Source organism: Erithacus rubecula, assembly GCF_903797595.1.
Source record: "Erithacus rubecula genome assembly, contig: SUPER_Z_unloc_2, whole genome shotgun sequence".
Lineage (NCBI taxonomy): Eukaryota > Metazoa > Chordata > Aves > Passeriformes > Muscicapidae > Erithacus > Erithacus rubecula.
The window spans coordinates 10,705,846-10,719,970 of NW_027635860.1; the positions used below are offsets into that span (position 1 = coordinate 10,705,846).

The following is a 14,125-nucleotide window of genomic DNA, read 5'->3' on the forward strand; positions in this document are numbered from 1 at the left end:
CTGCCCCAGAAAACAGCTCTGCTGTACCATGCACAATTCAGGAAGTGATCACTTGGAGTAAGAAAAATATAAAAGAGGCTGGCTCTCTTTTGCAGCTACCAAATCAGAAATGAGTCTTACAAACAATGCCTTACTCTCCAATTTTATCCCTGACACTAATATTTTCTTCAAAAGCATTGTATATAAAAGTAAATATTTATTCCATGTTTGCACACACACACAGAGTATATTCAGACAGACACTCTCTGAAGTCTTTGTGGAGAAAAACTGTATCTGTAGGATGCATTTTTAAAAGACATAGAATTGTTTGGGTATCAATTGTTTTTCATTTGAAGTTCAAGATAGCACCTTGACATGATCCTGGGCTCTTTTCTCACATAGATGCATCCCATGGTATCAAAGACATGCTATACTGTGCATGTAAACTTCTGTAGGAAGTAGGTACCTAATTAGCCTTGACAACCACATCTAATTGGTTAAATTAACTGAAAACTAATACAAAAAACTTCCTTCACCTGTGTTACAAGACCTATGATATTCAGGAGCAGAAATAAGAGGGAACACAATTTCAGAGCAAGACAAACAAATCTTTCACAGCAGCATCCAGAATTTGCTGAATAGCTCAATTCATTTTTCTACTATTTTCTTCATCTTCATGTCAATCCCCTAAAAAAAACCAAAACCACAAAACAAACACAAAACCCAAAAATACCAAACCAAAACAAACAAAAAAACCTGACTTGAATTCATCCGTTTTCTATATGAAAAAAAATTATTGTGCTGCTGACTTTGAGAAACACTCTTCTCAGCAGAAAGTCCAGATCAGTAACAACTTACTCAAGTAAATCAGAGAAGAAGTTAGTACTAGCGTTTCACCTTTCACAGCCCACTGTCCATGGAGAATCTCCCAATGTGCACAGTGAAGAGGTAACTGTAATGGAGAACAGATGTTTGTGGAAAATGCACAAATGAATATTATATGTTCTTAAGATTTTTTTTCACATGCTTGAAATATTAAAACTGCCTACACTAGCAGACTTTTGCTAGCAGGGAATAGTTTCAGCTATTCATTCTTTGATGCATAAAACACTACATGTATTTGATTTTGGCAGTTTTGTTGTTTTGTGATATGGATTTTTGTTAAATGGATGTTGGATGTTTTTGTTAAATGGATTAGACTAGAAATTAAAAGTTGTAAATCAGAGGCTCCAGCTTCCCAGAAGAATAGAAAACTGTTATAAAAGGAAAATGAGCCTCTCTATAGTGGAAGGAGAATTTACACCAACTTGCTTAGGTTTAATTCATCACCCAGTGCACATTAGGAATGAGTCATCCAAGGGTTAAAAGAAAAAGGTCATTATAGTGATGCACTGTTTCCTGAGAGCTTCCTAACAGTAAGGCATGGCCACATTGCCATTCTACCAACAAAATCTGAAATTTAAATGCATGATCATAATATGTGCTTTTACTAATGTTTTTTTCATAACACCCAGACAAATTAGATACCTGAAGCATCTTAGATTCATAAAGAAGTAAATTGGATTGGGAAGTTGAAACTATTATTTTCATTTTTTTTTTTCCTAGTTTGCCAGAGTAATTCCAAACTGTTTGGCAATGAAACGTGATAGAAGAATACGCTTAAGTATTCTCTGTCTTTGTCTGAAGGGTCCAACAAGGTGAAGGCCGTTGCACTGTCTTTGCAGTGTTTGGTTTGATGAAATGATCTTCTCTCTGCTCAGACTCATGTTTACCATCTGCTGATTCTTGGTCTTTACAGGTTTCAGGCGGAATCTGTACAGCAGACATGATATCTCTTTTGTAGGCATTTATTTCCTCTTCAGCAACAGAGCCTGGTTGGCTTGCATTATGAAATCTTTCAGATAAGCCAATATAGTCATGGTCAAAAACTACTGCACCTTGTAGAATGTAATGGTTGTCTGTAAAATGAAAATAGCCATTAGTTCAGATCCCTGAAGCCCTACTTAAAATGTTAGTTAGGTGCTAACTTACTTTTCAAAGCAATTTCCAAAAGAGGACAAAAATGTTTGAGTGCCAGCAGATTGATAATGTGAATTTCCTAATTTCACTGAGCATCAAATATTTGGCATCTCATTGCATCCGCAAAATAATCCTCGTGATGATCCACATTTAGAGCTTTTCTTAGCATCAATGACTAGCTTGATGTCTACCATAGTCACCTACTGAACTAAGAGCTTGAATGAATTGACATGTAGATTTTTTTCGTTTTGTGCATGCACAAGGATAAATGTGGTTTCCTCGTGTTCTTGCTGGGAAATCTTATTGTGACATAAAACAGGCTTTCTTAAACTGTCAAAACTTCAAAAACTAAGTAGGTAAGTAAAAACTAAAAAACTAACTAAAAAAAAAAAAAAATAAAAACCACCAAAAAATCCAAAACAGAAAAATCCAAAATCAATCCTAGCCAAGATCAAGACAGTCCTGAAAAAGGAAATCTACATTTACGCATTGCTTCTGCAGTATTCAGTGGTAAACTTATTAGGCTCTATTACTGCAAAGACTACTAAATTCAGCTTTCAGACATACAATTTACCAAAAGTTATTGTAAGAGCTGTTCATTATCTATGTGTGTGACTTCCTTCTCATGCATCAACAATTTAATGAGGAACTGGAAGGCACAGAGTGATCATCCAAAAACAGTAGCAACCTCCTGACACTACATGAAATCAATTTCTTATCTACAAGATCCATAACTGATGACTGACACATATTCCAGCTTGTTACATGAAAGTCCAAAATTGGTTTTAGCTTTGCAAATCTCTCAGCTTTGAATGGTGATAGAAGACATTACCATCTCAATATAATTTATATATTTACAAGAACTTGACCACACCAAGTGTGCCAATAGAGTGGGAATTGTTCTGCTCTTCAAGAGCTCTGAAGTAAAAAGCAGGTTGTTCTGTGACAGAAGTCTTCTGTACACCAAGTATTTAATTTTTTTGAAAATGTCTCTGGTGATTCAAAGAGAGCATGAACAGAAAAGAAGCAGCTGCCACGGTTTGATTTGCGACAGAGCATGGTAAATATGTAAGACCAAGAGCAAAAGTTGGCTATCTAAATCTTTGGAAATTTCTAGCCATCCTACCACAGAGCATGACAATTTTATTTGCTCCTTATTTAACAGGACAATTTAAAATAGACTATTCCACAACCAGTTCTCTGATGTAGTCTTCCTGTTTTCAGGCTTTTGAAGACACTCTAATTTTGAAGAACAGAAAACATTTCCATTTGCCAAGCAAAATTAGTGAGAATCCTGCCTGCACCAAAACAGAAACAGTCAAAAAATGCTCCTTAACACAGTTCAGCCTGCTTATACTTCTATCAGCCAGCACGAATAGCACCAAGCCAGTGATTTGAAGCAACTTTAACAGAGGCTATTTTTAAAAGATTTGGAACATTATTCATGAGCTCTGTCCATGCTCTGCATAGTTTGATGTCACTCACACTCACTATTCTCCTGACTGAAAAGTACAGCTATTGCATTATTGTGCGTGCTAATGTAACTCCCACTGGTGAGTGAATGACACTTTTTCATTCTAATAATGTAACATTGCAACAGAGAAGTTAAAACACCCAGAAAAACCCCAGCTTTTTTTACATATATAAAAACACAAACTTAACAAAAAATTATGTACACCTTTTTCACTGGACCCTCTTATATATGGCTTGAGGTGAGACATCTTGATGGGTCTTTTCAACCTGGATCCTGTGGAATCTCTTAATATTGCACAGCCATTTTCTGTGATGTAATCTATGATACAAGGACCAATCCATTCTGACTGGAAACGACCATCTTTCCACCAGTTTTTTCTTTGCCTGAGGACTTCATGACCAACTTTAAGTTGAAGGGTATTTAATTGTTTTGGCTTCCTTTTGACAGTGATTTTGGTTCTGATTTTTTGTTCATCTGAAGCTTTTGTACCTGCCTACAGAAAGATACATGTAAATTACTTCGTTTTTTTTTTTTCTCAGAAGTAATCATGCAATTTTGTACCATTGGTTAACAGTGCTTAAGTATGACATTGAGCAGTTTTGGACGCACATAGTGTGTAATTATGTGAGACTGACAAGAAAATGCTTTTATCTTCATAAATCACCAGTCCATAGACAACAGTTTTCAACTTCTCTATTCTGCTAAGTCAGACATAGTAAACTTCCAACAATAGGTCTTTTTTAAGGTTACTCCCCCTAAGTACATATGAGATGTGTTACACTGAACTTAAAGAGATCACAGGAGAAGGAAAAACTAAAAACCACCACTCAAACCCCTGCATTATTTTAAAAGGTTAGTTAGTTATACTTTATGTTTCAAGCCTTCTCATCTTTATCTTCAGCATTCTTACTAGTAAAATTCAAATACATAACACCTACCTGGCAATCTGAGGTTTTCTCTTCTTCCAGTGCTTGACTGAGTTTTTTAGTTGCTTCAAATATTTTGGCAAAACTACTGTATTCTCCTTCCACACATATATTCATGGGCTCAAGAACACGTGGGTTACGGTTGAACATTTGGAAATACGGGGTGTTTTGATCTGGATCCTATTTACATAGGGACCAAAAGCAAGCAAATTTAGCATACAGTTTTGCAGACATTTTGTAGGACTTCAGTCAAAAGAAGAAGAACCTTCACATACCAAATTTGTCAGATTGAAGGCATAGGCTATAGCAGACAAATGTTCATCCCAATCATTTGGATGGTCTATGCAATACTTGTTAAGGAAAGTTTTGATTGTCTTGGACATTCTTCCATTTACATCATGTGTCTGAGGATAAGACAATACAATTTGTTTCATTCCAAACAGTGCAAACAGTTCTTCATTTATCTTCAAAAGAAGAAGAAGACAAACAGTAAACATTTCCCCTGTTCTGTATCCCATTTCAAGTAAAAAAACCTCCTTAAAAAGTTTTCCACCCCTTTTGTTGATATGATGGTGACTGGGGAAAATCTTCATACATACTGGTACAAAGTACACCACGTGAATGAGAGCTAAAGCTGTAAGTAGGGCTTAGGAGCGAGTGATTGATGGCTCCTAACCATATTTTTGCCACTTAACTGGAACTGTCATTACCTCCATATCACAGCCTGATAACTTCATCATCTCTGAGAGGAACAAAGTGTGATAAGTCCTTCATACTCACTATAAGCCAATGTTAAAAACACCTTTAGCTATTGCTATACTATACTTAGTAATATAATATAATATATATTATAATACTTAGCTATTGCTATATGTACAATATGGATGAATGACTGCAGTGTGCACATTTATGCCAGTTCAAGTGAGTGACGAAACCTTCAGTATGACAGGAAATAATTTTACTTTGTTCTTTTTACAGAATAAAAGAATAAAGCCCTGGGAAACATTGTGTAGCATTACAAATACAAATAATTGATTTGACATTTTTTGTACATGCAAACTGCTTTACTTTTTCAATGGAAGAAAAAAAAATATTAAAGTCTTGCTCAAAAACAATCTAAAATTCAAATCTAATGTAAGGGAAAATGTTGTGCCTTTGTTTTGAGGGATAAAACAACAACAACAACAAAAAAGAGATTAACCAGCCATGTAAATAATTACCTGATAAACAAACTCCTTCCCTTGATCAATAGGCATCTTTTGAGGTGGTCCATATAAGAAAAACAAATTTATGATTGCCTTAGCAATTTCAGCTGCTGAAATGTCATACAGTGGTAAGATAACAGTCCATCTTGTAAACAAATCTGTCATAATTATGATGTATTTGTGACTTCTGCTGGTAACATTGAAAGGTCCCATTAGCTCTATAGTGACTGCTGTCCATGGGTCCTCTGCTTTGATAGGGTGTATTTTGATCACTCTGGTGGCTGTGTTCTTTGCTGCCTGGCAATGCTGACAAGCATACACCTAGAGAAGACATCAGGGAAGATTTTATCAATAAAAAGTGATGGTGAGATGATGACAACCGTCAGAATCATAGATCTCCACTATTTCTCTGTAAATCAGGTCAGACCAGGCAACGCAAAAGAAATTTGTCACCTTTCTTATAATTTTTTACCCTTAGATTTTTCAGAAACAGCATGAAACCAAAATAAAACTAAAAAATACAGAAGGCCAAGAGAGAGACATGTAAAACAACTCATAACTGAATTCTCTCCATTCTGAAATCACTGTGCTCTGTCAAGTTCACAGTCCAAATTATTATCTACAGATGGCAATGGATTTTAAAAAGGAAAGGTGATGCAGCAATCCAGTAGCAACAATAATTTGTCCTTAAAGGACATTTACATACAGTTTCCTGAAGGATCAAATTCTGCTAGGGGTTCCTGCCCCTTTATCTTTGGGTGAAGGAGAAGGAACTTTCCCAAGCTTTGATGTGTTTAACTATTTCCCGAACAAGCCTAATTATAAAGTAGAGACAATATTTTCATACTCTTATCTGCTGGCAGCTCCTCTGGTCACACATTCTTCTGATAGTACATTGCATCCTAACAAATATATGTGAGAGTACTTGCACAAGAAATCTCTCTCAGGGACCAAACCATAAGATATTACGGCTCCCTACCACATCACAGTGGTGCACAAGCCAGCAGTAAAAGAGAGACTAAAAAGCAGTAGAAGAGTAAAAAAGATACACCATGCATTGCCAAGATGACCAGTTGCAGTGTGATTGCAAGCTCACATTTCCTCTTCAGGAAACAGCCCGGTACTTGCTGTACCAAAGTTCATAGGACTACCAAACATTTGTAATAGACTACATAAAGTATCCTGTAGCTATGAAGTCATACCCACTGCTTGACATCATTCGTTACAGAGGTCCAGTAGTAATTGGACTCCACTAAAGCCAGTGTCCTTGATATACCATGATGAGTAGTGCCAGCAGCATTTTTGTGGCATTTTTCGAGGACCTTTTTCTTCTCTTCATCTGAAACAATTACCAGGCGCATTTGTTTTCTGTCTTTCCCAATATAGAACAACTTGTTTTCTGAAAGAAGTACCAGCAAATTATAAGTAAGTGCTTTGTCTTCTGTTTAGTTTACTAAATTACTGAGCATGATTCAGAATAGAATTTATTGTAATAAGTTCACTTGGTGTAAACATAGCTTTTTTGTTTACAAACATTTCAATGATGTCCTCCAAAGAGACATTAGTTCAGCCAAGTTTATTATCTGGACACAAGGGCAAGTTAGGATGCAAACAGCATTCCTACCAGGAAGTCTGACTGAAACACAAACTAACACTGGGGCTGGAAAGGGGAGGTAGGAGTGCTGAAACTGTTGTTTGTGATGCTGTTGGGTGCCTGCCAGCAACGTGACACTGATAGCCAAAAAATTTAACTCCTTCTTCTGCCTCCTGTCTACACAACATCGGCAGTTTTGATGGGATTGAGACAGCACAGCAGACTACAAAGGCTCGTTAAGTCTCATGTATCTCCCAGGGCTCCAATTAAGACAGGAAGGGCCTGGAGGCTCTCAGGTGACTGATGGCAAAGTTGTCCTCTTCTGCCCAGTGTCCCCCAGACTAAATGAAGCATTCCTTGTCTCTAGATACAGATCTATCTCCCTTTCTGTAAACCATTCAATTATGGATTGCAGGAAGGGAATAATCTAGGAGTCTTATTCTGAATTCCTTTTTTTTTTTGTGTGTTATTAATATATTTCTTCTGATATCCTTTTAAGTTTTCAGCCTGTGTTGTCTTTACTCCTAAATCCTATCTCTAAAAGAAATTAAATATATTAAAATTGACATGTCCACGTCACACCGTGACAATATAAAACAAGGCTTGGCTTTCATATAGATAAATAAACCTGTCCTGGATTAAACAGTTTGAGCTTCCATTTCTACAAACATCCTGTTATATATTAACCAGGGATTTGCAGAGCATTTGTCTCATAGGGAATGTTTATTAAAATCCCAGAATGCTGCAGAGCAAGATCTCACTTTTTTTCCTCACATAAGCAAATCTTCACCTTAATATCTATTTTTAGCATAATTAGAGAGAAAAGTTTTACCCTTGAAAACAAATTTTTTGGCAGCTCTCCTGATTCCACTTCTTTCACTTGATAATGTTGTGGGATGATATTCTCCTGTTTGCTTGTAGTATGCAATCTGCTTCAGGTGGAGCCCACCATTTTTTCCACTACGTACCATTGCCAATCTGAACAAATTGCACAGAATTTATTAGTTAAATTGTCAGAAAAGTACATCTTCAGATTTTTACTGATTTCTTTGTACCTCTGAGGCATACTGGTTGTGTAATCTCTAGGAAGAGCTTACACCACCCATTATACTCAACTTTAGCAACAAGGAACACTGCTTCGAACACTAATTTTGTTCCAAGAAGAGTTGGTTTTGTCAAACTGTACTTTAAAAATTTCCACACAATGGAGACTTCTACTACATTCATTGGACACAGAAAGGAAATTGTATAAGAGAGAAAGAAACTGTTCTTTTCATTTTTAGGTACCTCTCAAATTCAGTTGTGCTGCAGATTGTCAAAGATCCACCTTCATTGAGAAAAATCTAATTAGACCAATAGGATAAAAAGCAACTTCCCAGAGAGAAACCAGTGAATTTTTTTTTCACTAATTAATCAGACAATTAAGATTCTGAAATTTCACATCAGACTCTGCATGCAAGGTAAAAATTCTTTCCTTGACACAGGCTGACTTCCCTGATAACATTAATAAGCAATGTCATTAGTAAAATGGGCCACCAATACAGAACATGCTTGGGTTTAGCAAGAATAGCATCCAAATAATTATGTAATAATGAAAATTGAAATATTCACAGGTAGGATTATTGATACAGCCTCTCCATGACTTGTTTGGTTTTTTTCCCAAATCTGTTCCAGCAGCATGGACGAAGCAGCAGCTTAGTCCTGCTCTCATCAATGTCTGCAGGAACAGGATCAAGCTTGTGGTTGTCATAATTTTATAGTGAATGCTGGTTATCCACAGCATTAAGTAAACTTCTTCTTTATCCTGCCACTGTTTCAGTGCCAGACTGTGACAATACATAGGCTGCTAGAAAGGGTAATTACCTTGTCTGCCATATCTGCTAAGTGGCTTATAATTATGGGGAGTGACAGTATTCAGGCACTTTGGAATGCACATCATGTCGTTACGTGGTGATGTTATCAAAAAACAGAATGTGTAAGACAAGATGTCTATTTTTCAATTTATAGATTCTCACTTAGTGGGAAGTATCAGTCTTAAGAGTGATTATGCCTACTTTCATTTTGTCCTTTCCTCCCAGGAAATAAAATGCTATATCTTAGTTTTGAAGCCTGCACCCCTGAGCTGAGCACTGCTGCTAGCTAGCAATGGCAAATGCGTGACAGGAACTTCCCATTCAAAAAGTGACAAGACTTTTGCCTCATTGAATAATTCATTTTAGACAACCTAGAGCTGGTTTTCAAAACAAGCCAAGTGTCTTGTCATATAGCCTTAGAGTTCTAAAGTAAAATTTTCATACCTGAGAGAACTAACACAGATGTACTTTTCAACACCACGACCTCCCTGTGAAGAAAGAGGGTGTTTCAGAACAGGTAAGGAGAGGAGCCAGAACACAAGACTGTTCTGACCCAGCAGTTTCCCGTAACTTTATATCTGACAGCACACACTAAACCAACTCACTGAGCTGGTAACTTGGATAACTAATAGCAGAAAAGGAGGTGAGGCTACCATGAAGTAAATTCATGTCTCTGTTGTTTCAAATAAGTCAATTAACTAGTATTTCTGACAGTAAAAAAACATTGGTGAAAGACAATTAAAATAACCCATCTGACATGGGCACACACTCAAGTTTTATTCAGGGGATTCCTCCACGCCAGTCCAGCACTTAAGTTACCTAAAGTCCAAACTAGCCTAGTGTGACCTGTCACTTAACCACATGATGGACTCTTTTGGCTTGACACAGACTTCCACACATGGGAAGAAAAAATCTTACAGATCAATTTTTATTCTTTCAGTAGTTTTTAAACTTGCCTGAAACAGCAAATACTCTCCATGGAGCCCAAAACTTCCCATTTTAATAAAACAAAGCTGCACAGCAACAATGTACTTCTAAACAGGACCACAGCATATACTTAAGCTAAGCAGACATGCTACTATCCTACAACAGCAGTTTCTATTAAAAGTGTTCTGAAGAGCTTATGTAAGCCAACTAAGAAAGAATTCACCATGTAGCACCTGCATACATTAATTTAGTAGGATCCTGATCCAGCAAGCTGTTAAGTCCTTAAGTCTGCTGGACTGCTGCCTATTACAAGCTTCCTTCCTGGATATTTAGTTTCTTGTGCCCGTACCAGTTGTTTCCCCCACGACCTAATTTACTTTAAAAAATTCCCAACAAAACAGCCCTGAAAAGAAAAATTTATAAAACCTTCTGATTTTCTTGTTTAGTCAGATAATTTATATGTTATGTCTCTCAATACTCATCATGCATCTGGTAGTCTAAAAATCGAAGATATAAAATCAGCTATCCATTTTTTAGTACCTTTGAAGCTCAAAAAGTACACACTAGAAAGTATTTTAGCAAAGAGAATGAAACTTGCATATAACCAGAGGACTTTTGGCATTACTGAATAGCCAAAACAGTCACGCCTGCTAACACTTCAAGTATTTTATTCTTTAATGCCCATTTTCTCCGATACACAAATACAATCCTAACTGCAAAACTATTTAGTCCAGCCCTTTGACCAATTCCCCTACCTGTGCTGATCCTACAACAAACAGAAATTGCCTGTGGAGCCCTGGATCACAGTCACATAATGATTTGGGTTGGGCCAGACTTTAAAGATTATCAGTTTCCAAACTGCTGCCATGGTCAGGGACGAGGTTCCTCAGAGCCCCAGACACATTTGGGCTGGAACTCTTCCAGGAATGGGACAGACAGCGTTTCTGGGCAACTTGTTCCAGTGCTTCACTATCCTCCCAGTAAAGATTTTTTCCTAATATCTGATCTAAACTTACTCTCTTTCTTTGAATCTACTCTCCTTTGCCAGTAAATGTTCATGTAAGAAGTCCCTCTCCAGATCCCTTATAGGCTGTCTCCAGTACACAGCTTCAAAACACCGCTTTTCTAACCCACGTGCTTCCAAAAAAGCGTAAATCAGATGGACAGACTCGCCTACGTTCCTCCCTGGTTTTGCAAGAGTGACAGAGGGCTGGGACGGGCGCCTATGAGGCCGAGTGGGCAGACGGGCTAAGTCGTGTTTTGCCGCCCGCGGTAGCGGCAGCCGCCATCCAGAGCTCCCAACAGCGATTCCTCTCTGGAAGGCGCCTCCGCACCCTCCCTCCCGCCCACAGCACTACACAACCCAGAGTGCATCGCGCCCGCGCGCGGCATGCCGGGAGTGGCGGTCGCGAGTGACCGTCCCCTGGCCTCGCACCCCGCGCATGCACGAAGAAACGCCAACGCGACCTTTTTGCTTCCCGCGACCGCCCCCGCCGCCCTCTCGACCCGGCGGGCACAACCGGGAACATCCGTCGTGCCGCGGGCACGCACCTGCTCTGGCAGAGGTACCGGCAAGGCCCGTCGCGGGGGCCACAGCTTCCTGGCTAGACCAACCACAGCGACAGCGCTGGCGGCGCCCCGAGACTTTTGTGGCGCCCCCGGAAGTGGCGGGAGGGACGCGAGGGGCGGGGCAGCGGCGGCGCCGCCTTGTGGGGGGACTGCGGACCGCCGCGGGCAGGTGAAGCGGCCGCTGCTTTCTTCCTTTCCTTGCTTTCCCTCTTTTCCCTCCTTCCCATTCCTGGCCCGGCCGGCACGCAGGTAGGCAGCGCGGTGGCTGAGGCGAGTGGCAGTTTCCGTGAGCCGCTGTCGCGGTGGGCGAGCAGCGCGGGCGGTGCGGCGGGCTTCGGCGATGGGCAGAGCCCCGCGTGCTGCCGGCCTGTTTCCCGGGCGCGCCCGAGGCGGCTGCGGCGGGCACGGCCCGTGTGCGCTTCGCTTCTGGGCCGTTCCGCTCTCGGACAGCGTTTCGCTGAGACAGCGGCGGTGTCCGCACAGGGTGTGTGGGGTTGCAGCGTGCGGTGCTGCCATTGTCAGGTGAAGCGTTTTGGTACAGGTGGGCGCGGAGCGAAAGTTGGTGTGTGCCTGAACGGGGATGGGGAGGGAAGCGATAGAGCATCTCTTGTAGCTCTGCGCTGGAACACTGCGTTAGCATCCCAAAAACTGATTATAAATTCGGTATAAAATAAGGGGGAGCAAAGGAGATAATCTGTCTATAATCAAAATAGGGGGCAGGCGGGGAGGGAAGCAGGAGCAGCCCCAGTGCTGAGAATTGATTGCATGTCAGGAACAGAGATGAGTAAAGACTGCATGTCATGCGTGACATTTATCTTTGTTTTCGTTGCGTTTTCCAGAACGTGGGGACTTTATAGGGTATTGGTTAGCTCTGGAAATGCTGGCGTTTTGGCACTTCTGTTGTTTTCCTGTAGCTGGTCACAAGCAGGAAGATTGGGGGATATCAGTATCATAACCACAAGGAAATAAGTTTTCTTTCTCCTACAAACTACTTCTACTACTGTACAGCTGTTTGTAGCAGTATTTCTGCATTGTTGTATTGGTCTTTTTAAGCACTGTTTCTCTCTATCTGTTTAACCTGTATCTTTCCATCTTTTCTGCATCCCGTCTGTATCATCTTCATACTATAAGTAACAAGCCAAGCTTCTTGGGTTTTTTTCCCTGGAGTATCAGAATTCTTATGGAATCCATCTTTATCTTGATGCACAAGGTTTGATTCAATCGGTAACAACTATTCTTGTGATGAAAATTTTTTTTGTGATATGTGATGGTAGGATATCCTTCTTATGGTGCAATATGTGAGAAATTCGATTTTTTATACTGATTGGCATGATTGTCTGATTCTTTCTATGGAAGAAACTGTTCTGGCAGCTGTAGTTGGAACAAATCAGGCCTCCAGAGGCTGAGCCAAATGAACTTGGTACAGCTTTATTTTGCAAAACCTCTTATCTCTGCAAAGCTGTATTAAAGTTGTTTGTGAGAATGTAGAGAAGCTGTTTTGACATCTGTGAGTGGGATCTCTAAAAGTTTGGAAGCCAGCCTTCCTGAAACATTCAAACTTGTCTCAAATGTAAATGACTATATGTTATGTGTTTGACAGAGTTTGATTTAGAAAGCAACTTGAGGTTAATGAATGTGAAGGTTATCTAATCTGTGGCTGTGCAGGAGACACTTAAAACATATGCTAGATGTCAGTTTGTGTAGTTTGCCAGTTAAAAATAACACTGCCTTTCTCTCTGGAAGGTAAGAGAATGATATTTACCAGATGGGTTTTTCTAGACTTCTAAGGCTGTTTTAACACTTCTTTTAAAGGATAGTAATGGTTTATTTTGCAGTGTCAACTGGAGAGTTGAAATATACCTGTGACACTGCAATATTTGGAGATAAAACTCATTTTTATATGTGCTGAAAAGTCTGTTCTGCTGGTGAAGTGTTAGGGAAAAATAAGTTTTGTTCAGGAAAATACCCATTGAAAAGATTTTTCCCTTTAGGTTTGGTAATTAAAAATTCCTGAAAATACTTTGCCTTATTAATTATATAATTACTGTGAGAGAAGACAGGCATGGGAAAATCAGCCAAATAATTACTGTTTGAAAACTGGAACAGTTGTGCTTTAAGACGAGAAATCTTATTCTTCAACAACCTAGAAGGCATGTATTTCCTTGCTGCCAAGCTGGCCTCTTAACAGATTCCTCCTGGCTTACATGGCATGATACAACTCTTCCAAGTTTTCTGTCCCCTAAAATACTGTAATACAGAGGATCAGATTGAATAATTCTTTTGGTACAAACATTAGTTTGGTACAAGCATCCATCATTCTTGGAAAATAATAAAGGTCCCCAGAAAAAGATTTAGGCAAATGAAGCTTGTTAGCTAGCCTAGCTATACAGAATTTCAAGAAATGTTAGGTACTCATGAGCAGAGTTTTTTTCAGTAGAAAATGCCAGTAGGGCAGGTATTTCTAGATTCCTGATGCTTGAGAGTGGGTGCTTGGAAGTGTCTCATTGTTAAGATTTAAAAGACTAAGGACCTGTCTTCAGCTTGAAATGCCGATCAGCAAGCCCTCTACTGTACAAAGC

General features: G+C 39.4%; 2 protein-coding genes across 19 annotated transcripts in view; one reads left to right on the plus strand and one right to left on the minus strand.

Moving 5' to 3' along the window:
* Positions 1 to 740: 740 nt before the first annotated feature.
* Positions 741 to 11,660, minus strand: GIN1 (gypsy retrotransposon integrase 1). Of its 5 annotated transcripts, none has more exons than XM_079331205.1 (9): positions 11,440 to 11,549; positions 9,495 to 9,534; positions 8,030 to 8,175; positions 6,806 to 7,002; positions 5,619 to 5,924; positions 4,674 to 4,802; positions 4,411 to 4,578; positions 3,677 to 3,965; positions 741 to 1,937 (listed from the first exon to the last, which is right to left on the minus strand). In XM_079331205.1, the coding sequence occupies exons 1-9, from the start codon at positions 11,504 to 11,506 to the stop codon at positions 1,639 to 1,641; spliced, it is 1,641 nt and encodes a 546-aa protein (XP_079187331.1). In that variant the 5' UTR covers positions 11,507 to 11,549; the 3' UTR covers positions 741 to 1,638. The 5 variants fall into 5 exon arrangements, with proteins under 5 accessions (XP_079187331.1, XP_079187330.1, XP_079187332.1 ...); XM_079331204.1 differs by having other exon boundaries at positions 4,674 to 4,862; XM_079331206.1 differs by lacking the exon at positions 9,495 to 9,534 and having other exon boundaries at positions 4,674 to 4,862; positions 11,529 to 11,644.
* PPIP5K2 (diphosphoinositol pentakisphosphate kinase 2) overlaps positions 11,407 to 14,125 on the plus strand; it is a 47,519-nt gene continuing 44,800 nt past the window's right edge. For all 14 annotated transcript variants that reach the window (XM_079331180.1, XM_079331176.1, XM_079331182.1 and 11 more), the window contains exon 1: positions 11,407 to 11,542. The gene's annotated coding sequence lies outside the window, so the exon portion shown is untranslated. The remainder of the gene's footprint in view (positions 11,543 to 14,125) is intronic.